This window comes from Pholis gunnellus (genome assembly GCF_910591455.1).
Source record: "Pholis gunnellus genome assembly, chromosome: 24".
Lineage (NCBI taxonomy): Eukaryota > Metazoa > Chordata > Actinopteri > Perciformes > Pholidae > Pholis > Pholis gunnellus.
The window spans coordinates 4,059,276-4,086,555 of record NC_136551.1 but is presented as its reverse complement, the minus strand read 5'-3'; the positions used below and the strand labels follow the sequence as shown (position 1 = coordinate 4,086,555).

Here is a 27,280-nt window from a genome sequence, read left to right as displayed (position 1 = left end):
CATTAAGCAGAGGTCACAGGCTTTTGTTTTGCACTCTGAGTGCTCCATCATTGTGGCTTTCCTGCTAGATGAAAGGTGCTTTGATGATTTTCCCATCATGCGCCAACACACGTACGTGTGCGCGTCGCGAACCTCCAGCAGCTGAGGGGCTTAAGCGGGGCGGCGTCTTGCCTCGAAATGAGCAAAACCCGATCCTCATGCTGCTCTCTGCAAAAGAAACAAAATCGCAGGTTCAATTCCCGCGTCCGGGAGCGACGCGCTAAAGACTGAACCTCAGCGCGTTCGAATGCAAATCCAAGCATTTAGCCCAACATAACAAAATTGAAAACTGCTGCCTGAGAAGCGTTTCAAGTGTCTATTAGCGCATCCGTCCCAATAAAAATTGACTGTGTGCGAAGGGGGTGTCAGGTTTACAACCATATGTGCATTATTCCCTCAAACTCCGTCAGCAAATTGTGATTTAACAACTGGCAGTGTCTGTTATCAGCCCGGAGCCCGCGCTGTGTAAAACCGCCTCAAGGTGCTGCGTTGCCAGGCTTTGACGGAGAGGCTGACGGCGGCCCTGATTACTGCTGCGAGGCTAATGTCGCCTGATAAGGCCGCGTGTGTAATTAAGCTGTTTCCGCGGCGCGTTATCTGGAGCTAGGTGAGGCTCGGCTGCCTGGAGAGATGGAGCTGTTAGTCAGTGTGCGGGAGGACTCCTGCCTCCCGTCTGCGCCGTTGCAGACTTCATATCCCTCTCTCTCCCCCCCCCCCCCTCTCTCTAATCTGCAAAGTAGCCTTTTTGCTAATGCACCTGTAGAAGATGCCGTGGCTTCACCCTTCAGCCCTCACACTCCCTTCACTGCCCCCCCCCATTCTTTTGCACAGCTTGCATAGAGGCCTCTTTAACCTGTCTGTCTCGCAGATAAATGAGCTCTGTCTCCCCCCCCCCCCCTCTGGCTCTGTCTCTTTGTGTCTCTGCTCCCTCAGTCTCTCCTTTTGCTCTCGTCGCTGCGGAGCTCCATCGGGGCATCAGGAAGATCCCTCCGGCCAAACACTGCACCCCCCTGCCGCGCTCTCCATTGAGAACAACAGGGGGAAGAGAGAGCGCTCTGCTACTCCGCTACTCTGTTACCCCCCCCACCCCCCCTCCCCTACCCTCACCTCCTCCTGGCCCCGTAGGCAGGTTCCCCGCTCGGCTGGGATCCACTGATGATGCCATGCTGCTCTCCGAGGAGTCTGAAATCTGGGGGCTCTTGCACGGGGAAGGAGCAAAAACCCTGAAGGGCAGCTTAACGGGGAGGGGTTCGACTTTTCTAAGATTTGGTGTGTGGGTGAGGGTGGGTGGGGTGGTTCTGTGTAAGTATTGCTCAGTGAAGCTATAGATTACCGCCTCTGTCAGCTGCGACGGCCACCGCTGATGAGCTCCCGCGCGGTATCATTCCGTATCGATTAGGCACTGCGACGCAAACACACAAAGGCTGTTGGCGAGCTGGCCAGCGCCTCTGGCTACTGGTCATTTAGCTGTCACCTCAAAGTGATGGCTTGGCCCTGGCTCGCCAGATCAATGGGAGACACAGGCCCTATAACACACTATGGCAAGATGAGACACACACGTGCACAGGCTCACACACTCTGTCTCCGGATTACGTGCCTGCCCAAACTTTTCTTTTCGATAAAAGTGCCAAGCGTTTATTCTGAATTACAGTCCGCAATAACATAGACGGCTGTAAACACAGTCAGTTAAACAGTGAGTCGTCAAAATGAAATCAAAAACAATAACAGCAAAAAAAAGGAGACGACAATTTGGTTACCCGGTTCATTGCAGGCCAGATTTTCCCATTGATGTGATTGTGGTGCAGCCTCACCCGAAGGGTGAAACTGATTCATTTCTCAGAGGGGTTTTAATCAGAGCGGTGGTATTGCATTCACAACCTGTGAATCAAACCAAGGCCCTCTTCTTTCCTTTGACCAATGATTTAGATAAACACATGCCACAAACAACAAAAGAAGAGACGCAAAGCTGCTGAGAAGCCGGCGTTAATTCATCCGTGACCTGAACGTTACCCACTTTTAAACGTCTAATCAAACCACGGCTGGATACAAACATGGCCCAAGCAAATAATCGAAATGTCATGTTTGTGATGAGAAGGAATCGTTTTCCCATTAGCGTTAAATGATGATGACAATCAAAAGCACATTCTGTGAAAAAACACTGTTTTGCAGTGCTGAAAGACAACGGCACAGGCCCGGTCTCCCAACCCGCCAAAGACCGATGCCTGGTCAGCGCCCCTCACCGTCTAACCGCAATGTAAACCCACCCACGTCCTCGTTAGATGGTGTGTCGTTAGTCACGTCAGTCATTAGTGTTGTTAGTCACACATGTGTACGGCCTCAGAAGCCCACAATACAAATATAAGTCTACAAATATACTCAACAAAACGCTCATTCACTTTCTTTGTTGAGATTCTTAAGAGAAAAACGCTCTCACGTATGCACAGGAAATATGAAGTTGGAGCCAGCAGCCGGCTAGCTTAGCTTAGCATAATGAGTGGAAACAGGGGGAAATACCTAGCCTCTATAATGAAAGTTGTGTAAGATCTATATTCTAAGCAGGAAAATAAAAAGAAATGGACATATTCCAGAATGATGAAGGCTGCAGGGAATCGTGGGTCGTCTTTGAAAAGATGCGACAGCCCCCCCCCCCCAAAAAAGAAAAAAAATCAGTGCATTCAACAATAGTGTTGCATCACCCCCTCCAGCTCAGGGCCCCCCTCATAGTCCTGCCCTTTTCAACCCTGCTAGCGTCTGCGCTGGATATTATTATTCATAGCACCTTGTCTCTATCACGGCATCTGTAAAAACTGAACATGATTATCCTAAAATTAATGAGCCGTATCCACCCCATTACATTTATCTGTTTAGTGGTGTTTTGGGGCTTCCTTTGGGGCATTATGCATGCTCTTCTGTTCATATTTATAACCCAGGCTTTTTATTAGCGACCTAGCGGGGTGCTAACAGTTGGGAGGCAGCCCGCGCTTTGATGGTGATGGCAGGCGGCGCGACGCAGGCCAAATGTGAAGGGAGGAGAGAGGATCAGCTGCCAGGCCAAGGGCCCCGTGGACGAGGGGAGGAACGGGTGAGGCAGAGAGGAGGGGAAGTGAGGAGAGGAGGAGGAGAGAGAGACTTTTATTTCTATAACTCAAGAGCCAGAGAAGTAGAAGCTGGTGAATCAGGGCTGGTTCACAGCTCTCCGCCCGCTTGACTTTGTGAGAAGCGCGTCTTGTGATCAGCGAGTATTTGTCACACCTGCTGTATTTTAAGCCTTGCTAACGTCAGGTGTGTTCTGCATGTGTGACTCAGTGTGTGTGTGTGTGTGTGTGTGTGTGCATCTGAAGATGGGTCCTTTTTTTCCTCTGAGCATTTTAACTTTAAATCTGAGCGAAGAGGAACGTTGACGTGGAACTGTGCAGTGACCCGACCCGATCCAGTCCTGTTATATTAAATATCAATCCCAAAACTATTCAGAAAGCTTGTGTTCCTTTGACATTCTTGAAAGCTGACAGTGACTGAAGCCACAGCTGAAAATCATCAAGGTAATTAGCGGAGCAATTAAGGCTGTGCTCAACTCATCAACCTTTCTTGGAAATGACATAAGTTATGGCAAGAAAACTAGAAGAAACGCCAATATGAGTCAACTATGTTAATAATTGTGTGATCGCTTCGCTTTGTAAAGAAGAACACCGGCCTGCCTGCACACAGCTCTGACGGGTATCGAAGCACTCTGTATCACTTTAAGGGGACTGGGTTTCGCAGTTCTTTTAAGCGATACCCAGTCCTCGTGGCCCCGCTCCCGAAGCTGGCGATGACTTGTCTTGTTCTAAGGAGATGCCTGACGACACACAATCTGGCTCCAAGTCACCCCACCGAAGCGGGTTTGGAGGGTGGAGGTGGGGCCCGCTGGAGCGTCCATTGGACTGTCTGAGTTTATCCTGGCTCACGTGAAGGCATCATCCCCAAAGCCTTTGAGGAAATGGACGCTGGCTCTATGCGGAGCCAATTAATGTTGGCTCTCCAGATCGGCGTTTGTCCAAACAGAGCTGGGGCGAGCCATGAGCGCTCCTTTATCTTGTGCGATGCTTTTTGGCTCTTGATTCCTTGCCTGCACGCACACACACACGCACACACACACGCACACACACACACACACACAGTGCAAGTTGCACATTCACTTCAGACCACGGGATCAGCCAAGAGAGTTTATGCTTGGGCGTAGGTGTTCGCACAAACACACACACAAGAGCCGCGTAATTGCGCATAATTATGCTACTCACACACGCGCGGGCGCTTGCAAAATTATGTGCACACACACACACACACACACACACACACACACACAAACTAGCATAATCACACGCAGCCACATTAAGTGTGCGTGCACCCACACTGCACACACACACAGGAGCCGCTGATCAACTGCGTGACCTTCTCTCTCACGATGTTAATGTCACCACCTGGGGGAGGAGGGCGGTGGAAGGGAGGGGGGGGAGGATGGAGTGATGGGGAGATGGATGGAAAGGAAAGAGCGCCTCCCCCCCTCCTCCTCCCTCACCTGCAGCCTCTTAAGCGCTCTTACCTTGTCGAACACTCCCTTCTGCATGCACAACTCGCACACTTATAAGTACAGCATGCATCCGAGCACGGCCTCGGGTCGCAAACCTAACATTCGGTGTGCATGAACCCCTTTTCTGCACGCGAGGCCTGTGGCTTGCCCGCCGACAGGATCCTGTTATGCCAAATGTCACACTTCCAAAAAAGGATTTACCCCCCACGGAGAAAACAGAGTCGACAGCCTTCCTTCGCTCTTTCTACCAAGCCTCCTCTCTCCTCTCCTGCCTCCTTTACCTTGTCCCTCCATCGCTCTCCTCCTCCTCCATCTTCTTCTTCACCTTCCACTCAGCCCCCCCTCTGACTTATCCGTTTCTATCCTCTTTTCCGCTCCCTTGAACTATCTCTACCTCACACACTCACCTCGGTCTGCCGTCCTCAGCGTTTTGCTGAATAAAGTCCCCTTTAACTGGCTGGTTTTAGCGGATAATTAGTCCTCACCTTGGGAGAGGAGGCGACGACAATGAGAAGAAAAGGCAGCGAGAAAAGGGTGATTTGGGGGAATTGATAGGGGGTGAGGCTGAAGTAGAAGGATGAGTGAGAAAGGGAGCGCTGTGGGCAGGTTGAGGGGTTGAAAGATAAAGATTTATTTTTGAATATACATGTACCTCTACACCCAACGAGCCGGCGCATGCTACGCCCTTCATCGTGTCTCAACGATATTTAATTGCGTTCTGAAATAAATAATTAAATTCACGATTCACTGGCCTCAGCCATCAAGGAAACAGTGGAGACCTCTCGCATGGCGCATGAAAGAAGTCGTTTTTTTTTTTTTAAAGCCGTCGCAGTCAAAAACAACACCAAAAAATAAAAGCACGTCGGCGCGCAGCGGAGGACATTATCGCCACGCTGTAGATGTGGTCTGGAGCAAATCCCTTTCTGTTCCTGGAAGAAGACGACTTAGAGGAGAAATTACACTCCCTTAGCAACAGTCACCCCCCCCCCCTCCAAAAAAGAAAGAAAAAAAAATGTGGCGGGTTTATTTTTAGAAGGTGCAAACAAGCAACGTGTGTGTGTGTGTGTGTGTGTGTGTAAGATTGTAAATGTCTCTGATGTGTTCAGTCTGTACTACCCTATTCCTGATAATGGAACGAGCTGCTCTGTCTGTCAGCGCCTATTTACACACAAATGAAGTGGCGAGTAGCGCGCGCCCAGTGGAGCTGCTAGCCTCCATCTCCAGCTGTCAAAATGTGTTAGTGGCTACAAGCGAAACACAACGATCCCTGGGATCAAACTGGCGCCGTCCATTCAAACATAATAGCTTCATCCTTGGACACGGAGCGTCTTCTCTCCCTCGCCGGCCCTCCTCTTCGAACCTTGCCAGCTTGCTGTAAAGTAATAGACTTCTCGGGATGCCAGTTCCCACAAACGTACGGGATGTAGCCTTTTATTTGCCCTCCGAGGGGAGAGGTGTAATAGGGATGAAGCAGACCATAACTACAGCTGAATAAATCTTCCTATCTTGGCTCAGTGGAAGCCGGTGCACACATGGCTTGTCAAAGCTCTATAAAATGTTGTTTGATAGGAGTTCTGTTCAGTTTAGGACTTCTCCTCCTGCTATCCGGGCGGCTCGCTTTCGTTCCGCGCTGCAGCGGGTTGCAATCAATCAGTGTGTAATCAGCCGTCTAGCTGGAGGTGCCAGGTAATCCTGGCTGTCTTGGTGGCTATCTGTGCATGCGCGCATGTGACAGCTGGCAGAGCTGCTAAGTTGCCTGTCTGGGTGAGTGGATGGCACCATGCAGATTCTCTCTCCGCACATCGGAGGATCTGGTGGCTGTTGAGATTGTCAAGTGGGATTTATGGGAGCGAGGAAGGGGCATTTTCAGAGCTGATGCCCAAATGTGTGGACTCTGAAGTCTAAAATGAGCCTTTTTCCCTTTTCTCTCCCGTAGACCTGCCTAGAATTGGAGCGTTATCTGCAGACGGAGCCCAAGCGTCTGTCCGAGCTCATCGACAAAGACCTGGATGGCCTCCTGACTCCGGCCTACCTGAAGGAGGACGGCGACGAGGAGCTGACAGATGCCCTGCTCCCCAGCCTGCCCATCCTCCCGGAGCCCCTGAGCCCACCTCCTCTCATCCTCTGCCCGACGCGGAAGAATTTCCCCTCCACCGGCGCAATGAAAAGAGACCTCAAACTCAAGGCCCAGGGGCTGGAAAACGTAGAAGGGATGGAAGGGGTCCACCAGGCCCAGCTGAGCGCTGTCACCTCCCTGACGCCCCCGTCGTCGCCGGAGCTGGGCCGGCACCTCGTCAAATCCAACCAGACACTGACGGCCTCGGCGGACGGGACGCTTACCCTGAAGCTGGTGGCCAGGAAGGTGGGGCTCAGCGCGGCGCGGCTGGTGGCGACGCACGCACTCCCCGTCCGGATGAAGGACGAAGATGAGGGGGCGGCGTGTGTTATCGGGGCGGGGGAGCTGCCGGAGAACAAGAAGAGGATCCACCGCTGCCAGTTCAACGGCTGCAGGAAGGTGTACACCAAGAGCTCCCACCTCAAGGCCCATCAGAGGACACACACAGGTGAGAATCATTCATAAAGTTTGGATTCTTTTTTAGATGTAGTTGTAGCAACATTGTGCTATAACCGGAAGAACAACGCAGCACTAGATGGAATATTGTGCAGCTATTTTGGATATGCAAGCACAATAAGAGTTCATCAACTCAATCAATAATTCTATTTTTTTTTAGTTTGCACAAGGGAGTGAAACGCACATTCCAATGTGTAATACTCATTAACTTCAAGATTGGTTCAATAAAACTATTTGGAATTGGCCACACAGCTCGCACTCTCATTAAGTGTAAATGTGTATGTTTTTATATGGGTGGGAGTCGTGCAGAGACACAGTGTTACACACTCTGTGTATAGTTTGTGAATATGAGCATTTTAATTCCGTATAATGTCCGTATAAGTGCCCCGATGAGACTTTCAGCCCGGCAGCTCTGAGGACGCCTCTCTTACCAGAGGTAGCCACTTGATACACCTGCGGGTAATAAAACTGATTGACACTCATTGTTGGCGACAAGCTGAAAAGACTCAATCCTGCAGCTAAATGGCTGTTGCACACCCGACGGAGACACAGCCGGAGTGTGTTGCTGTGGTCTCAGGCTCTCCGTCACACACACGAATACTACGCGGGACAATTTGCTTCTGCTTAATTAGTTTGGTCTTTGAGGGGAAATAAACTGTTGGCACTTTTCTTAAAAGCTGCTTTCAAGGCGGGCGTTTACATCTACCTACATCTATCTGTTTATGTGAGCACTAGATTCATTCATTCATTCATTTATTCATCCGTTCAGCCTGCCAGCCAAATCCCCGAATTCCCTAGATCACCTCACTTGAGACGATTGAGGAAAATCTCCCCGCTTCACACTTTTGGAACAAGTACAAAATGCACGTCAAGAAAAAAAAACAGCCAAGTAAATCATAGAACAGGCTTAAACCCCGGCCGCCGTGTTGCCATATAAAAATATCACCAGATGATTTCAGAGAAACCTCTCTACTTCTGTGCCAAACCAGGACGGGTCCTCCTAGTCAAGGTTCTTCTCAAGAAAGAAGGAGGGGGGGTTCAGGAGCTATAACTCTCCCGCTCTTCCATCTCAATCCCAAACCACTCAGACCCCTGTCGGGGAGCTGTCCTCCGTCTGAGTAACTGCACTGTGATGGATGGATTGACCTGGATAGGCTGCCGTTTCCCCGGTTTATTTCAGGCCCTCCCCGTCCTCTATGCGCTCCGTACTGTAAGTCTAGGTCAGTGGTCCTCGGTCCGGGGGTTGTCCGATTTCACAGGGGCAGCAATAGGGTCCAGGAAAATATGGGTCAAATGTAATGGTGTGGTATTTTCTAAGTGGGCAGGGGAGGAGGGATTCCGTCTGTGCGCTTATTCCGATCGCGACAGAAAAGGGAGACGGCAGTCGTTTTCCGTTATTAACTAGCGGGGTTTAGGGTTCAGTGCCCTTCTGCCTTCGGGTCTCGATCACACCGAACAAATCAGAGGTGTTTGTTTGAGTGTTTTCACTGGGAAGGTGAAGACAACGACGTCTGGTGGAAATAATTGGGCTGCAATGGCTTAAAGACGTACGTCTGTACCCGTCCTCTTCAGAGAGGCGTTCAGGGCTATAATGGGATGAACACGACGTCTTCACAAAATGCTTAGAATAACACATTAAATGTGTGGCGGACTGCCATCTGGATGCTAATATATAGCTGTTTTAACCCGTGGAGGTACAGCAGAGAGCGTCCATCATGCTAAATGAGGTTACAGGGACTGTTATTAAACTGTCTTGCTCCCCACCATCTAACTCCCTAAACTTAAAGGTTGACGGATCACCAAAGAAGTCCAATTTAGAGGCCACACACGGCTTGTTTACTAGCTCTGGCTTGCTTGTATCTTTCGGGGGGGGGAGGGTGTGAATATAAATAAATCCAACTTGTCAACGACTATATGTCGCGAATGAAGAAAACACTCCGCGTGGTGTGTGATCACACCCTCGGTGGCGCCTCACCACAGGTTTCGCCATCAGCCTGACTGGCACAAAGGGCACAGACACGCGATCATTGATTTCCCCCAGTGTGGCGTGTCTGTGCTCGGCCTCTACGCCAACTGGGCCAGCTCTGGGAGGCCAGTGCCACTGATGCTGTCCAGTCACAATACCCACACGAGCCAAGAGGGATCGGAAACAAGAAGGCTAAAACAAGTGAATCAGAAATCTGGCGATCATCTGAAGCGTCCCGTAAATGCGTAATTTTCTAGTTTGCCATTTAGACGCCTTCCCATGAGATCATGTTGGCACATCTTACTCTCTCTTTCCACCATATTGTTTCGATATTAATATGTTTTAATGACACAATATCACATATAGCACCGTAAGGGGCTCAGTTTCTCGAGGAATCCCCCCCCACCCGCGAGCTCATCCTTGTCACTGAAGGTGCTTTTTGTTAAAAGCATCCACCCAGAGACCATCTGTCTTGTTATTCCAACCAGGAAAGCAGAATGATGACGGGGGGGGCGGGGGGGGGGGATGTCGACATATGATGACACAAAGAAAGCACAGAAGCTAAAGAAAAGGCAGGAGAGGGGGGAGATAGTGACGTGGGGTGAAACAAAGAGTCGAGGAAGGCGGAAGACAGGAACGGGGGGAGGTACAGTAGCGCGACCCTCTTCAGGAAGAGACGGCAGTGCCACGGGCTCCCCCATTCACTGAGCCATTATCCTGACAAGTTTAAAGATGTCATTACTCAAATCCTCTTTTTCTTAGTTGTTATTTCCATAAATTACAGACGGAGAAAAGGCGACGATTTAATCTGGAATTAGACGGGCTGAGTTGAAATGACAGTGCCCTGTAGAGCTTTTTGTGAATAGGCTTATGGCAGATAAGGAATGGTACAATTAGATTTTGGGAAGGGTGAGGGAACGGGTGAAACACTGTTGGGTTCCTCTCTCTCTCTCTCTCTCTCTCTCTCGTTCTCTCCTTGTATCAGTCTTCTCGAACATCCCTCTGTCTGTACTTCTCTCTCACGCTCTTATTATATTTGCTCTTTGGCCTCTCTCGCTCTCTCTATTTTTGGACCCGAGGCAAATATCAAACTTGCAGCATCACGTTCAGGTATCCATATGCTGAAGGCGCTGTCTTGTACGTTTATTTCTGCACAAATAGTGTCAGATAAAATACAACTTTTAAGTACACTTGGCTGGTTTTCTTTACAAATGAACCAACTTCTCCCCCATTTATAAAGACGCTGTGTCCTCCTAATGGGAGACTTCACTCGGTCTTATTCAATTTGAATCATGACATTCATGAGTGCAATTATGTTTATTGATACATAGTTGATGGTTACAATGATGAAGCGTTCGTCTTCCAGCTCCAGTTCTCCATCATCTTCATGTCTCTCCCCCAACATTCTTTCTTCCTCCATCAGTTCGCCCATCTATCACCCTTCTCTCTCTCTCTCTCTCTCTGAACCCGTTTCGCTCCTCCTCCCCCTTCCTCTCGCCTCCGATGCAGCGGCTCTATAGTTGCGGGCAGGAGCCTTGTAAAGCGTTCTCCGAGAGCCTCTCTAATGACCTCTGAGACCCGGATGCCCCTGCCTCAGCTCCAGCTAATGGAGGGAATGCAATTAACTTCAACACTGGCACCTGAGAGGCTGGAGTGAGTGTGTGTGTGTGTGTGTGTGTGTGTGAGAGAGAGAGCATTCGGAAGTAACAGATTACACATAATGGGATTACAGTGACTCAGGAAACACCCTGTTATCAGATTACGAGTGAGAAATATGCGAATGCTTATTTGATTACTAAAACAGAAGAGAAAAACGTTTTCAAGGGGAAAAAACAACATTATAGCCTGAAATGAGTGAGCGGTGTCAGCTACCGGGGATTTAATCACACAACGCAGAATACATAACACAGCACTGTCCACAATCCCGATTCTTTAATCATCAGAAGAAATAATCCACTTACAGCTTCGTGATCTACATTATATGTTTTACAGGCAAAGTAATCCCAAAGTAACAGAGCATAATCAGATTATGTGGCTGAGTTGGGGCTAATCCCGGTGGATTAGGCTGCTGATTGACTTTTCAATCTGCCAATCGGTCGGCCTCCGCGTGAAACATCTCAAAAGTAAACAAGTTGTGTGTGTGAGAGTGTGTTTGAGTGTGCACCTGCTCTACTTTGCCTGTTTTGCAGGAGGGCATCTTGAGGAGACAGGAGAGAGGAGACAGGAGAGAGGAGGAGGAGGAGGCGGTGGGGGGGGGGGGGGGGCTCTGTTGCTAGGCAACGGGGGGCAGCGTATCGTTGGAGGAGTCGGTAGCTGAGTGGTTATGTACCGCTGCAGGCTCTGGTCTCTTAGTGCCCACCCCCCCCCCCGATTCCCTCTCCTCCTCCTACACCACTACCACCACCACCACTACTACTACTACCACCTCCCTCCTCCCTCCCCTTCCTCCTCCCCCCCCATCTTGCCCCGTACAGCTCTACGGTTATCGTCGCTAGGCAACTGCCTCCGTGCTCTGCCAGCGTGCTCGGTAATTGGCCGGTGGCATGGCGGCGTGCCGTTGCCAGATCCAGCCAGCTGCACTGACTACTGCCTCCTCATGTTTTCAGTGTACACCCCCCCCACACACACACTCCACCTCCTCACACACCCACACACACACACACTCACATACAACCCCGCCCCCTCGCTCCCGTTGCTAGGAAACACATTCAGGCATCCCTGCCTCTCGGGAATTTCATTGGCCAGAGCGGGATGGCCCAGACCTGCTGCTCCGGGTGTTTTTTGGGAAGTGAGGCAGCATGAAGGGATACGCGTTCACACTGTGGAGATGCATCGATGGATCAACGGGGAAATGGCTCATTTCTGGGTCTCCAAACCAAAAGCGTTTAAATTCTACTCCAGAAATGACTTTAGTGGGCAGTGTTTGCCTGCCATGAAGATATTATACCTGGAACAAATTCATTTCATACACCACAGTTGAGTTTTTTTGTGTCAAATTGATGCAAATTCTACTAAAATACGGTGTAAAAAAAGTCGAAATGAATCAGAAGTGTTATCAATTTGTATTCATCGCTGGTGTGTTTTTTTTTGCCATTTCAAGATTGCCTCCTGGAGGACATTCTTTTCTCACTTGTTCATCTCGGCCGCCACCTAATGCACCTCTGTTTCTCACCATCAAACCGTACAAGATTCCTGTTAGCAGGCAACATGGCTGCTCGCTCAGCACGTCTGATAGAAAGGGCTCGAGCAGGTCACGCGTTCATCTTTGCATTTTAGGACAAATTTGCCGTGAAATTGCAGTCCATTCATACAGTATACATTATTGATTTTTTCCACCTTCTGCCCCACGAACGAATCTGTGCGCGACGGCTGAAATTGCAGTCTCGCTCGTCTCAATCTGGACCGTCTCCACAAAGCGGTTGCTCCGCTGATTGTGTCCCTTTCTGCTAATCACATTCAACAAATTAAGCCCGTTTTTGTTTTTTTGGTGCCCAAGCCAGTCAAGCAGAGCCGGTCAGTGTGCCAGCGTGTCTGCGTTCAGCCACGAGCCACCGGTCCAGATGGGATGTGACTGATGCAGGTGACATCTTCGGAGCTGGACGCAGCTGCCAGATTGCGGGTTCCTTTGCCATTATGCCGTACGACTGGCCTAATTATCACCACCCCGCTCCCCCGCCGGCATATCTCGCAGTCTCTTCTGCCTTAATCCACTCCTGCAGCACTTCTCTCCTACTCCACTTTTCCCTCCTGGTCTCATCTCACCTCCTCTTCTCACTCTCTCATCCACCTTGCCTCTAATCCCTCTCCCTCTCCACCTCTCCTCCCGCTCCACTTCTCTCTTCCCCTCTACTCCTCTTCTGCGTGTTCAGCAGGACTGGAGACCAGTGGGAGCTTCTCCAGCTCACTGTTAAGCATCGCCTTGCTAAAAAAGGAGATATGGGATCTTTATCGGTTAAATAGAACGCGAACTCAAAAACAGACAGGAAACAATCTTTTAAATAAGAATCTCTGCACGTATATTTTGCATTATGTATCAAACATCACCTTGAAGACAACTTATATTTGGATTCATGAGTCCACAACAGAACCACAGAGAGGGTTTTTTCTTTTTTTTGCATGACAAATAAGCGTGTGATTGGTGGATGAGCGGTGAAACAGGTGCTTATGCATGCTTTCTTTTCTCACTCCCCCAGGTGAGAAGCCGTACAAGTGCTCGTGGGAGGGCTGCGAGTGGCGATTCGCCCGGAGCGACGAGCTGACGAGGCACTACCGCAAACACACCGGCGCTAAGCCTTTTAAGTGCAACCACTGTGACAGGTCTGTCAAAACACAACTCTTCCTTCTTTCCTCTCCCCTTGTATGGTTTTTTTTCTTCTTCTCCCATTTTCCAAGTGTCATTTGAGGTACTTCCACCGCCACAGCCGGTTTGTTTTCACCGTTGTGTTTTGCACACCGTTTGGTTTAGTAAGTAAAGCGGGCGCTACACGACGCCGGTAACACGCCCAAATGTGTTTGGTGCTGACCCAGTTTCAAAGTGTGCTGGCAGGATTACTAATGTGTGCTCCTCTGCCACACGCGCCACACTCAACCTGCTACCCGAAGGTTGCTTATTCTGCTCTCTACCCACATTAGGCCCCGTGCAGCATATTAATAGTGCTTCTCCACACATCATGCTACATGTGGCCTTGATTTGGAGGCTGCTTTCACTCTGGGACAGAGGTGTAGAATGTCTGCAGAACCCATTATCACACATCACTGGTATAGAATATTAATTTGAAGGGGGCGAAGACAACCGAGTCAGTTTTCTGAGGGCTGGATTGAGATTAGTTCAGATTTGGAGGGTGGCTAAAGGTAAACTCAGACAGACATTGTGATTTGTTGAACATTCTTGATCAATGATTCATAAACCACTAATAGAGTTAATATTTACAATTTATAAATATTAAGTATTCATTATTCAAAAAAAAGGCACCAGTCTTGGTGTGTTGGACATTTTAGAGGAGAAATGTGTTTTGGGGGAATTTCCAAAGCCACCATGAGCCAAAATACAGGTGTGTGTGTGTGTGTGTGTGTGTGTGTGTGTGTGTGTGTGTGTGTGTGTGTGTGTGTGTGTGTGTGTGTGTGTGTGTGTGTGTGTGTGTGTGTGTGTGTGTGTGTGTGTGTGTGTGTGTTACTGTAAATAAAGCCTCAGCTGGCCCGGTGATTGGAGGGACTATCCTGTAAACCGGATGATTCCTGGTCTGATCCCTGTGACCCTAAGCACCGAGTGTCCTTGAGCAGAGCCACACACACACAACATCCGTTTAGAAACCATCCTCGGAAATGTAATCGTTCAGCGGATGGGGTTGATGGTTTTATAAAGGAATGCATCTCTAACCCGTTAACTATTCCACTTCCTGTTTAGCCTTACAAAGGAGAACCCCCCCCCCCCTTCCCCCAATCTTTAACGGAGGTGTAAAAGTGCCCGCGACTCTCTGCGTCCTAATTAGTCGCCCCGGCTCCATGTTTAATTATGAGCCACAGCAGAAAATGTTAATTTGCAGGGCTCCGGTGGCAAAATCATCAAACATTCAACGGCCATTATGAAAAGATCAGCTCGACTCAGACACAAAAATCTTTACTCCTTTTTTAATTACGCCCGTCTGCCTGTGATCCGGCCCCTCGGTGACACCTCTGGGACACCTCAGTGTTTGAGGCAAGGAGCCCCGGGTGAAGATGTGGGCGACTGAGTCATTTCAAGCTCATACACATCTTTAGTTTTATAAACTATTAGTATAGTGCTTTTACTAAATAAAGCCCTATAGTGTTTCACATTTGAAAATTGCATTTTCGTTTATTTCATTTAATATTTTCATCTTCATTATGCCACATGCATGCAGATTTTTCAATATAAATCAAATGTATCCACAACAGTACATTACATACAACAGTATTCAGGTATTAATGAAGCTCAAAATGAACAAAAGATGACATGCAATGTCAAAAAAAAAGGTTTCAGCCATATGCGTGTGCAGCCTCTTTTGGCAGCACGTTATTGAATATGTGACCTCTTGAATCATGCATAGGTTCATTATGAGAGGACTAAAAGAAAGGAGTCGTCACCTGGGGTACTCTGCCCTAATGTGTATTGTGAGAGTGTGAGTCATCCGTGCATGTGTGTGTGTGTGTGTGTGTGTGTGTGTGTGTGTGTGTGTGTGTGTGTGTGTGTGTGTGTGTGTGTGTGTGTGTGTGTGTGTGTGTGTGTGTGTGTGTGTGTGTGGTAGCAGAGAGTCAGGCAGTGTCAACTTAATCGGGTCTCAGCTGGACAGACTGTAAATACAGTATCTCTCCCTCCTCACCCCTGATTTCTCACCTCCCCTCCCACCACCACCCCCCTGCAGGCACATCCTTAATTCGGGCCCACCTCTGTCATGTGTCACAAGGCGCCCAACCCCTCCAGCCCAACACACACACACACACACACACGCACACACACCCTGCTGAGATGAAGAAAGAGGGGGAACAGGGGAGACGGAGAAGACAGGGTGGAAGATTGAGGATGAGGTGGGAGGAGGGGAGGGGAGGAGGGGACAGACCCACGGTGTGCCAGCTGGTGTCGTGCCCCCGAGTCGTGACTCATACTTTACCATCTGTCTCTCCGAGCACACACACACACACACACACACACACACACACACACACACACACACACACACACACACACAGCCCTGCTCGTCTCCTGAGCCCTCCATTGATCTCACATGTGTTTGTTAGCGTGCACGCATCTCGTGGACGCAGATAACCGGGACACATATGCAGGTGTGACAGTAAGACAGATGACTGGTGGCTCATCACAGTGTAACTCCCCCTCTTGGCCAAACACTGATTCATCTAGACATCTCAGACAGTTGCCTCTGTCTCAGTGGAAAGAGCCAATCTGAAACTGGTGTCAAAAAGAACATGAAAATCAACAGTTGCAGAGCTGTGAAAGGGAGTCTGACTCCCAAACGGGTTTTTATAAGTAAATGCTTTGGATTAATGCACGTTTTTAGTCGTTTTAAATGTTATTTTATCTGAGGAATGGCTACCAAATGATGTGTTGGTAGTATTCACAAAGGTCTATTTAAATAAATGTCAATCTAACACTAATTCTGTAATTTGTAGTGTTTTTTTCATTTTGGCATAAACATTTATAGACACAATATATTCTGCACTTACCTTCATTTCAAACACATTTCCTGCAGCAATTTGGGGGCAATTTTGTTGAGTCTCGTTTCTTTTTTCTTTTTTTTTTACCTCCCAAACATTATTAAACTGAACCACTTTAGGAAACTCTAAAAGAAAAAACAAGTCTCCATCTCAAATACTTGTTAACGCGCTAATCACCAGAACTTGCTGCTCCCAATTACCTAAAAGAAAGCAACACTTGCCTTTTGAAAAAAAGCACTCGTCTGGGGGGATGGAGCTGTAGTGTTTGTTCAGCAAGCGTGCAACAAGAAAACACTGTTGATCTAGGTCTCCTATGATGGCTGAGAATCAACAGAACGCCAGCTGAAGGCATACATTATGCCAATTTGTGGCAATCAGGTAGAAATAATCAAACCAGAAGAAAAACAGGCCGGTGCACTTCCAGAGCAATTCAATGTCTCACTGTGCAGCTCTGCCTGATTTCAGAAGAGAGGCTTCGATTCAGCTAATACAGCTAACGTTTTGCAGAACATGTTTTGCATGCTGCTCCCCCCCCCCTCACTCTTTTACCATATCCATCTGCGGGCTCTCTAGTTATTCATGGCGCAGCTGAACTCATTAGGAGTGCTGCTGAAAAAATGCTGATTATGAATTAGTTACACATATACTAATTGCGCGTGCATTGGTGGCTCGGCGCTCACTAGCTAACAGCAACATTTAGCTCAATCGACAAAACAAACTGCTCCCCCCTACCCCCTACCCCCCCCCCCCCCCCTTTCATTGGTAACAACCTAACCGGCTGTTCTCTGTTTGCTTCTCTTTGGTTGCAGGTGTTTCTCGCGGTCGGATCACTTGGCGCTACACATGAAGAGGCACATCTGAGAGAGGTCAGCGGGAGAAGGGGGATGGAGGCGGAGTGGAGGAATGAGAGGGGAGCATCATCTGCAGAAAAACAACACCATGGATGTAAGAGAGAGAGACGACGGGATGGACTCAAAAGAACACCAGATTTGGTCATTCTGGACTTGGGGGGGAGAGGCAGCACACAGGGACGCTGACTACAGACAGAAACGCAGACGGGCAGACGGACGCACGCCAAGCGGCGCTGTTCAATCTGTGCTCAGCCAGTTGGTCCATGATTCCACAGTCACCTCGTAAATGTCTCGCATGGGCGATACAGACGCTCCATCCCACCCATCGTGTGCGTCTCAGAGGGGATGTCACGCGGCGAATGGTGGACCACGTGCCTGTAGTTGGCAGCTCTTTGTCGCAGTCGTCCTCGCGGCCTTTGCGGCCGTTCCTCGGTCGAAAAAACGCTTCCAAAATGTCGGCCCTGTTCATGCGGCAGCGCACCACGCACCAGCGAGCTCACCACTGGACCAGTTGTACAGTCATTTCCCCGTGCGCTGACAGCAGAACTGCTGTTTTGTATATTTCCTCTTCTTAGAATGAACCTTGAGCTGAGGAGAGCAGTTACTTTCCTAACAGCAGCTAAACGGCATCATCTCACAGGGTATGCGAGCAAGAAAGCAGACTTTCTCTCCCTCAAAACCTGCCACAGCCTTTACAAATCGCCAAAGGGTTTATCATTTTATCTATAGGACGGATAATAATTTGTCAATTTTTCATCCGACCTTTGTCACATCTGCCAACTGGATCCATTTATAAATCCTTCTGGTCCGATGGCATCGGAGCACTTGTTTGAACGCAGCGTTAGATTGGATTTCTCAAAGACTCGAGACGGGACTGTGTTGCACTGATGTGCTGTGAAGACAGATTGAGGTCATCCAGAGGACCGGCTTGCTTTATGAACATCACCCATTGAGGGTTTCCACAGGATGAGGCTAACTAATCTACTCTGGGTAAGGCTGTTCATCTCCGAGAACGTCATCTGACACCGAGCGTCTCGAGAGGTGCTGGATGGCTCCGAAGAGCGTTCTTCCTCTCCAACATCTCGGCTCCTACGAGTTGTTGTCAGGAACTGTTGCACAAAATGACTCTTTGCAAACTTTTTTGTAAAAAAATGCCCCCACGGTCTTGGACTGGGTGACAATTCGGTACTCACCAAACGCTGGCTTCCACATGCCGTCGGAAGTGCGGACAGCCACATGCACAAGTCGGAAAAAGCAGCTCGCTGACTGCGATAGCACACCGAACGCAAACAAGATCACTATGTATGATAAAGGCTATATTGTTTCTATGAAAAGATTCTCCTTTTTGTTCAAAACTGACAATTTAAAAAGACCATTTTGAAGAACACATTGGAACCGGATGCAGCCAAAAAAAAGAAGTGTCGACTGTTGATGCCTGAAATGATCTCTTTGGCCTTTGAGAGTGATTGGCACCCAACTAGCCACCGGGCTGAGGAGGGTTGTTTTTTTTTTGTCCTGTTCGCAGCACCCACGCAGAGCTCTTCCAATTTTCAGAAAAAAAAGCAGCATTCAGCTCTCCTAATCGGACCCTATGCATACCCAAGAGCATCCTGCTGACTTCCTGACCACACATGTATGTCTGAATGCAGATGGATGGGCGCGGAAGGACTTGTAGGAAGACACAACTTCAATCAATTGGGCGGCTCTTCTCCGAGCAAATCAATGTGAATGTATCTGTTGTAAGTCTGTACGTGTTGCTAGGCCCATGACGAGACCATTTGTGTTGATGCGGTAGATTCTCTTTTTCACATTAGGATATGAATGGCTTGACTTGGAATAACTAGCTAGTCACGGCTGGGAGCTTCTGGCATTTTACTGGTCGCACTGGACCAGCGGGGAGGTCATCGAGTGCAGGTTTCCAGTGGGCAGCTGTAATGGGTAAGCGGAGGAACAGTCTGCTCCGTCAGCAAACGATAACTGCCCCATCAGCTCATGAAACTGCAGCGGAGTGAAACCCACACACGAGACACATACATACACTCCCAGAAAACTGGGAATCAACATTTGTCCTTGGCGGTCCGACTCTTGCCCGGCAGAACAGAGACGCATCACATCTAGCTTTGGCTCCGTGTCTCGTCTTTAATCCACAAATGGATTTTGGATGATCCTCGACTCAACTCGAGCGCACATGAAACAAACAGGCAGCTCGGATTCTTACGAGCGCGATTGGGAAAAACTATGTCAAGGTGTTTATTCTTTATTTTACAAGACTTGTAATACTCGCAGTGAGGCACACAGCAGTCTGCCTTTTGGCAAGGGAGGCAGTCAATTGATTTCACTCTGTATACCAGAGGCGCATTTCAATTTAGGGTATGAATGCATTCCAGCTCAATCATATCTAGACATGATCTGTCTGTCGCTGTGGAAGTAGAAGCTCCCGCTTCGCATAAATATCGAACTCTCTCCGTCCAAACGTGCAAATATGCCAGGCTCGCTTTTATATTGAACACCGGGGTGACAGGCCTCCACTTGCAAAGACAGGAGAGAGGGGCCACAATAGAAAGCCACGGGCACAAGTTTCAACTGCTGGTTTATTTTTCAAGGAGACCAAAAATTCTCACTGGCCATCCGGGGTCGCAGCTACAACACACACCAGTGCTACCATTCTTTGCGTTTCATAAAAATCGTAGAAAGTGACAAACATTTGGTTTGCAGAAGGGGTTCAGGTGGGGATGTCTGTGCAGGTTTGTGGTTCTCTTGCTCAGCCCGACTCTCCACGTGGAAGAGAAAATGAAGAATAAGCAGTTTAACCCAAGGGGGTAAAATTTGCATCATCAATGGCAGCTCTACTTGTGTGTTTCAGTATTTGAACGGGGCGCTCTCCTGTTGGACTGAATGTTTGCGAATGTGTGGGAATGTGCAGAACTGGAGTGTTTTTTTTTTTTTTTTTTTTGTTCATGTTCTGTATCAATCATGAAAAGGATTTTTGGACTGAAACACTGAATGTTGTTCTTCATGTTCGTTGAGACTTTTAAGGAGCCGAGACATGGAAAATAGTCAAGTGGCGGGACAATTTCAAAAATTTGGACTTTCTCAAGCTCAAAGACTGGGATTTCAAATGTGAACGTGTTTTTTCTGGAAAAAAAAGGTTGTTTCATGTCGTCCCAGAGGATGCGGTTCAGTTCGGTGTCATCTTAATGAATGATTGTCAATTCTGCTGTGCCTGTGTGTTCTTCGTCTGTTTGTATTTGCACTCTGCAATTTTTTGGAAAGATCACTTGCATATCTGATGTTTTCTGTCCGCTTGTACGCAACACTTCACACGAACGACCCCCGGGTGATGAAACACTGATCACAGAAGTCTGTATAGTAGCTGTTTTTTTAGCACAAATGTACACATTCATGCTACACGGATTCACACACCACACTACATGCATGCAGACACTCCCTGGACACACAGATTCATACAAACGCACACACACACCTACACGCACAAGCACATCCTGAACGTACTCACACACACACACACACACACTCTGTCCGTCCTTCTTATGTGTATTTCACTGTTTTTCATGCCACCTTGTGGGAGTCAGAGATCCAGACTGCAGCTCTTGCTCTCAGCAGAGGGGGGGGGGGGGGAGACCCGCATTACTATGTGTGACACCACCTCTGTTTCCACCAGGTCTGAATTTCAAATCAAACGAACCCCCTTTTTCTACCAGCATTCCCTCATCCCCCCCCCCCCCCCCTCTCTCTCTCCTTCCATTTTCTCAGATATGAACCCTTTCAACTCCTGTCCTCTGTCCGACTCCCCCTTCCCTTCCCCCTCCCCCTCCTCCCCAGCCCCTCCACCTTTTTCCTCCGTTGTCTTTCTCCTTTTTATTTCGCTGTACAAAGTGTTTCAAATTTATCATTTGTATATTATGATGTATGGGTACGATAATGTTCTTTATTATGGAAAAATGAGAAAGATTTATTTTTGTTACCGGTTTGTTTCATAATTCCTTTTTTAAATTGGTATTGTAATATCTCTATGCAAGGAACTGTTCGGTGAATCGTTTTTATTTAAGAATGTAATTATGTGTAATAAATGGTAGAAGCAGTTTGGCATGTGAGTATTCACGGTTCTTGGCTCGTCTGTTAATGGCGGTTTCATCCGGCAACAATATGCACCTAACCGTCGGCCCTCTCACAGGATATTTCTTATCCGGTCTCAATCACAGAGCCATTCAGTTTGCAAACAATGAGCGGCCCAGAGCACGTCCACGTACCCTTTTGCTTTTTATTCCCACTGACCAGACAACCTTAAAGGACGGGCTTGGCTTCGGTCTACTGCATTTTTTTTTTAGAGTTAAACGTGCAAACCTTCTAGGGTAATTAATTAACATCCTCCTGTCTCTGCTATTTGCAGCAACCCACCCTTGGATGAATACAAAAAAAAGAAAAAAGCCTCTGATTTATCGCTCCTTCTGATCAAACGGAGGAAATAGGCCAGAATGCCTTCACTCTGCTTGAATGCACTCCCTCGTCGTCTCCCTCTCAGGGAGCTACGGCATGTTAATTACATCTGTTACCAACCAAGGTGATGACTTATCCGCAATTCCTGCCTTTTGACCATGACTAGCTGATAAAAGGGTAATCGAATAACTAATGGCTAATTAGGGAGTAATTACTCCCTGGTAAATGGCCCTATGCAGTGTATTAATTCTCCTTGGGTCTGGCAGTGAGAAACTCCCATAAGGTTTTTTTGTTTCATTTAATGCTCCCTAATTGAAATGGGCACCCTCATCAAGAAGCTTACATGTATCCGTCGAACTTAATGTTCTTTTATCTGTAATTACAGACAGCCCCACATTATCTACCTAACTACACCTCCTACGTCAATCCCAGAGACACATTATGAAATTAGAAACGATGGGAGTCATTTTTCAGCAAAGGTCGCGCGTCCCATGAGCGCTTTCCAATCGCCGTTTCCATTCCAATGTGATGGAGATGCGCTTGTATGTGAGTTCACAGCCGAGCGAGTCGCCGTTAATGCGTTTCAGCAGAGACGGGGAGCACGTTCACGTCAACACACAAAGGTTAACGCACACATTCACAAATGCAGTGTCGTGCATGCATGTCTGCAGGGCAATCTCTTTCGCAGCAGCAGTCCCCTTTTAAGACTAAAGCCGAAGCCGTGGACCTTGCGGTTGGCGGGTCGTTTCCGCAGCGTTTTCCGGTCTTTAACCCTTTCATGTGGTGTTTTCAGTTCTTAAAAGTTTGGTTTTACTTCGCTCCACCCACTCGGGTCACCTCTGGGTTGCAATAAAACAAGATGGCGACGGCCAAAATGTTGAATTTAGCGCTTCGGAACCGCAGACTTCAACCCAATGGGTGACGTCACCGCTCACATCATAGAGCGTGATATATGTCCCTGAACCACAAGTCTGACCGCACGGTTAGGATTGAAACACCAAACGAAAACACACACGTTCTTCTTCTCAAACAGCTCTTGGCAGCTGGTGGATGTGATAGAATCAAAGCACAGACACGCCGTGGAAAGCGCTGGATTTGTTATCCGGCTAATTACACCGGGGGATCCCAAGCAGAATAATCTGAATAATAGAAAAGCTGAGTTGATAAACACGGCTGTTGAATGCTTGGTTACATGTGCTCAGTCACCCTGTCCTCCTCTGTTGTTTCCATTAATCTGCATCAAATGATAGCATCTATGTAAATCTGCGAGGACAATAGGATTAAAACACCCTGCGATATTATCTGGTTCTGGTATTCTACACATGCGTGTATCGCATTCAGCAGTACTTGACCTCTTTGTGTGTACACGATATTAACACCTTGCACGTGTGACAACACTAAGCACTGGGATGTATCCGTAGGAATAAGGAAAGTGACAAATGATGGTCCGACGAAATTGAACATTTAATGGTCAGAACAATTAAGACCACAGGACAGTCCAACCCCCCCCCCACACACACACACACACACACACCGACTCTTCAAATATACTGTCTCATTGTTCGGTGTCCTGCAGGCTTATCAGCTTGCCCTTGAATCGTCTACTGTCTCCGCTCAGCTATTCACCCGCCGCAACACCTGAGCACATTTCAGAAATGTTGTCTTTGTTTTCCGTACAATGATGCAGCCGTAGCTAACGCCATTGAAGGAGGCTACAAATGGTGTGACGGCGCCGAATCGAAAGCGACTGTAAATTAAAAGAAAGGACGATTCTTCAGGCGAGGCAGCGATTCACTTAACCGGCAGAACATAAGGCCCCCCTCCCTTTTTTTTCTTCTTCATGTGGTTGTGCAACAGAAGATTTCACCAGGGGAGCTGCCAAAGCCGGTGGGTGTCTTGTAGGTGTTTGGCAGCCTGATATGGATGTTATTGTCACATCTGGCAACGTGGCGATGCCAGCATTCTGGGAAGCAAAGCTCCAAGTTGAAAGCCTCCATCGCAATATCTTATTCCATGCTTAGGCTGTCACCAACTCCTTCCTGAGATTACACAGAGCAATTTAGCAAGTCATCCGCATGAAGACGAGCTTCAATCTGAGCCCCTGTTGAGAATGAGAGTGAGGATTGTCCGACGAAGGGTTTGCGAACCGCGGTTTTCTTTGGTTTCATGCCACATGCCAAGTGCTTAGGTATTTCCAATTATAGGGAATATGTCGAGGTGGCCCTCGGTAATTAAAGCCTAATCATGCCGGTGGATTCAGAGAAGCATCCTCATCAAGCTTTCATTAGTCTCCCTCCTTGTGATGCCCAGCAGCAACCCGACCCCCCTCAGGGAATGCTCAGATCGCCTGTTCCCAAACCAAATCCAATCATTTAGTGGTGTCAGAGTGTTCCATTCAAAGTTATTTTTCCAAATTCAACAGCAGGAAAAGAAAAGGAAAAAAATGAAATAAAAGAGAAAATTGCACTCAAAACAGCACATTTAGGACTCGGCAATAGACAAGATGAACAGATGAAGTGACTTTTAAAAATGTTGTTTCACAAGAGAAGTATAGAACGGCACACTGTGGATGCTGCTTTGTGTTTATCTCCTTAAAGAAACATCCTCTGAGCTAAATTTGGACTCCAAACTGTAGTGAACTCAATTCACGAGTTGCCACTCGTCGTCGCCACAGATCCCAAAGAACAGAAAGCGGTTTCCCACTCCAACTGGGGCGATGTATCTGTACCCCCCCCCACCACCACCACCACCACCACCAGCTCCTGAGTGCTCCTACGCTTCAGAGATGGATTTCATTTGACTACAGGCGAGATCTTGTGTTCGGGGAGAGAGCGAGCAGCTGGATATGGCTGGTGGTCTTGTGCTGTGAGGAAGATCAACCGGAGCGCCGTGTGAGAGCACCTGGCTCTCCTCTATATGCTGCCTGCTTGACAGACAGCACAGACACCTGGAAGCCCAGTGAGAGAGCGCAGTGTAAAAGCCACTGCTGCTCTACAGGGCCATGCATTATGCAGGAATCTCTCTCTCTCTCTGTCTCTCTCTTCTTCTCTCCCCCTCTGCCCCCTGCTCTGCGGTAAAAATAGATCAACAGACCCGAGCGTTCAGCTTTTTTTTTTTTTTTTTATGCTTCTCACTTTCACTTGGATCTCACCAGCTGCAGCGGCTGTTGGCTCCCGCTTTGCACACACACACACACACACTTCCGAGAGCGGGTGCATATGCTCGTGTGCTGAAGCATGCGTGCGTGTCAACCAGGGTTGGACTGTTTTATCACTTTGAAAAGTGGGATATCAGAGTTTCCATGTTGTTTGTGAAACCTGGAATAGAATCTACACTAAAGGGCCCAAAGCACGTGGACAGGGCTCACTCGGACGGGCCTGTTAGGGGCTCTTATAGTTTCAATGAAGGATAGAAGAGCTTGACTGGCCTGACTTTACACCTTTCACGATGAACACTTCAACAACGCTCTTGTGCGCTGAATGGCAGCGAATCCCCGCAAGCCATGTTCCGAAATCCCGATTTCCAAAAGGGGTTAAATTAGAGCAACTTTGAAGAAGTAAATTGTGTATAATTGCATGTGTATATGCATCAGCACACTGCCTGCACACATGTGCAAAAGGCCCCTTGTTGCTGAGTGCAAAGGCTCCCTGAAGACCATTGATCCGTGTCTATGAGCACAGAGGTCTCCGGCTCCTCCCTGATTGTCATTCCGCTGCTAATTAAACAGTCCGGCTTAACGAGTTCCCGTTGATAACAAGGTTGGAAGGAAAGGTCACCCCATCACGCTCGCTTCAACTGGACACCGTCAATAACGACCATGCCTGGGAGGACAGGTACACACACACACACACACACACATAAAGAGAGGTAATTACCCAAAAGAAAGACCCAAAGCTTTCGTATTGAGAGCGAAAGATGAACCGGAATGTGCTGGGGAAGATTTGACTTGTTTTGTCGGTTTTGCAGCTTTCAGGATGAGATTTGTTTGAAGCGTCACTTTTTGGGAGAGCAGTAGCAAAACTGTGAACTTATTTTACTCTTTCCGAGTTTCTCCTTGAATTAGATGCCTTTTGAATTTTAATCCTTTAAGACCACATTCATTGAAAACACTAATGTTCTTCACTTAAACTGAATTCAGTTTGTATCTTCGCAGCACTTCAAGGGTGCTGCTGGTTTTACATGTTTCAGGCCATTAACTAGACATTAAATTACCCATAACCAAGCAGACATTTAGTTTTTAAAATCCACTTGAATCATGAACACAAATCTTAACTTGAAGGCGAGATGAAAAGCACCTTTCAACGACGAGGCAATTTAATGTGTTTTTTACGGAGGGCCTCGGAACACGAGGAAAATAAAAACGAGCAAAGAGGAAAATAAAAAGAGCAGTCACACAACTTCTTTTATTAAGCCGGCGTAGGTGGAAGGGTCTAATGGCGTCATGCTTTATTGAATCGGTTTGAAGGGGACACAATCCAGACTCAATGTGGAGGAACCAGCAGCTCGGAAGGTAGTTCAGGGGCTACTGACACCAGAATCAAATAAGGAGCGTGCATTCTTATTGTTTTTGGCAATGACGGCAGAGAAGAAGGACTTTATTTGTGTGTGTCAGACCTGAAAACACACTGATGTATAGGCATATAGAAAGCTACCAGCACAGCAGGTCCTGGTTTGTCCTAGAAGAGTCTCGAGTGCCATCGTGCTTATAGCCCGGGCCTCGTAATATTACCGTCACTAGGCTCAGTTTTAAGTTTCCTTAAAGCACCTGAATGCAGCAAAAAGGCAGACATAGTTAAACGTTACTAAGGATGTGGGATAGCCGTTATATGGACCTTTGTCTACAACGCGAGTCTGTAAATGTCGACAGACGAAACCCCGAGCCGAACACTCGACCTATATATACTATCTGGCCCTCTCATCATTTATCTTACAGCGGCAGAATCAGGATAGATTGGTTCAATTAGACTGGCCTTTAATGTAATCTGTTTAATCCATTTCTATCATCAAAGCCAATACCTACCTCTCTCCTCGGAGAGCGGGATTAGCCCTCCGAGTGTATCTCGGAGCGAGCATCTCGCCTATAAAAACGCAGCGGAGTCACTAAGATCTCCTCCATATTTGTACTTTACAACTGGCTGTGGAGAAAACCGAGTGTCTCAAGTGAAGTTTTAATGGGTAAAGATTTAAGATCTTCATATCCTACCAGAGATTGCAAACGCTGTTTGGCACAATGCACAGTGGCGCGATAAAAAGACAGGGAGGATTTGCCTCTCCCCTTCCCTTTCTCCTCAAAGGTTGCCGAGTTGATTTCATAACGGAGAGAAGAAACAGGATCGGCTTGCACCAGCTATTCCTAATTCCTTCTATAAGTTTGAGTGCACGGTTGTTGTTGTTTTTTTTTGCATTTAAAGGTTTTCATGCTACTTTGTTTAAGAACCCAGGGGAAGCCATGATGAATATCTCTCTCTCTCTCTCCCTCTCTCTCCCTCCCCCCCCTAAAAAAAAAATTGCATGGCTCTCAATGTGGCAACAGGACTATTTTCTAAAATCACGGATTTCATCCAACAGCTGCAATCAGCTTTTACCTGCTGAGATTTCCGCAGGGAAGTGGGATTTTATTCTCAACACCCGTCTATCCA

At 47.9% G+C, this 27,280-nt stretch overlaps 1 protein-coding gene across 1 annotated transcript in view; it reads left to right on the top strand.

Moving 5' to 3' along the window:
• The window catches only part of LOC306715216 (Krueppel-like factor 7), a gene marked incomplete at both ends in the record, with an annotated part of 28,580 nt that extends 11,387 nt beyond the window's left edge, over positions 1-17,193 (top strand). The window contains 3 exons of the mRNA XM_079185509.1: positions 6,543-7,170; positions 13,338-13,461; positions 17,142-17,193. Coding sequence (XP_079041635.1) covers positions 6,543-7,170; positions 13,338-13,461; positions 17,142-17,193 — 804 coding nt within the window. The remainder of the gene's footprint in view (positions 1-6,542; positions 7,171-13,337; positions 13,462-17,141) is intronic.
• Between the last annotated feature and the right edge of the window lie 10,087 nt (positions 17,194-27,280).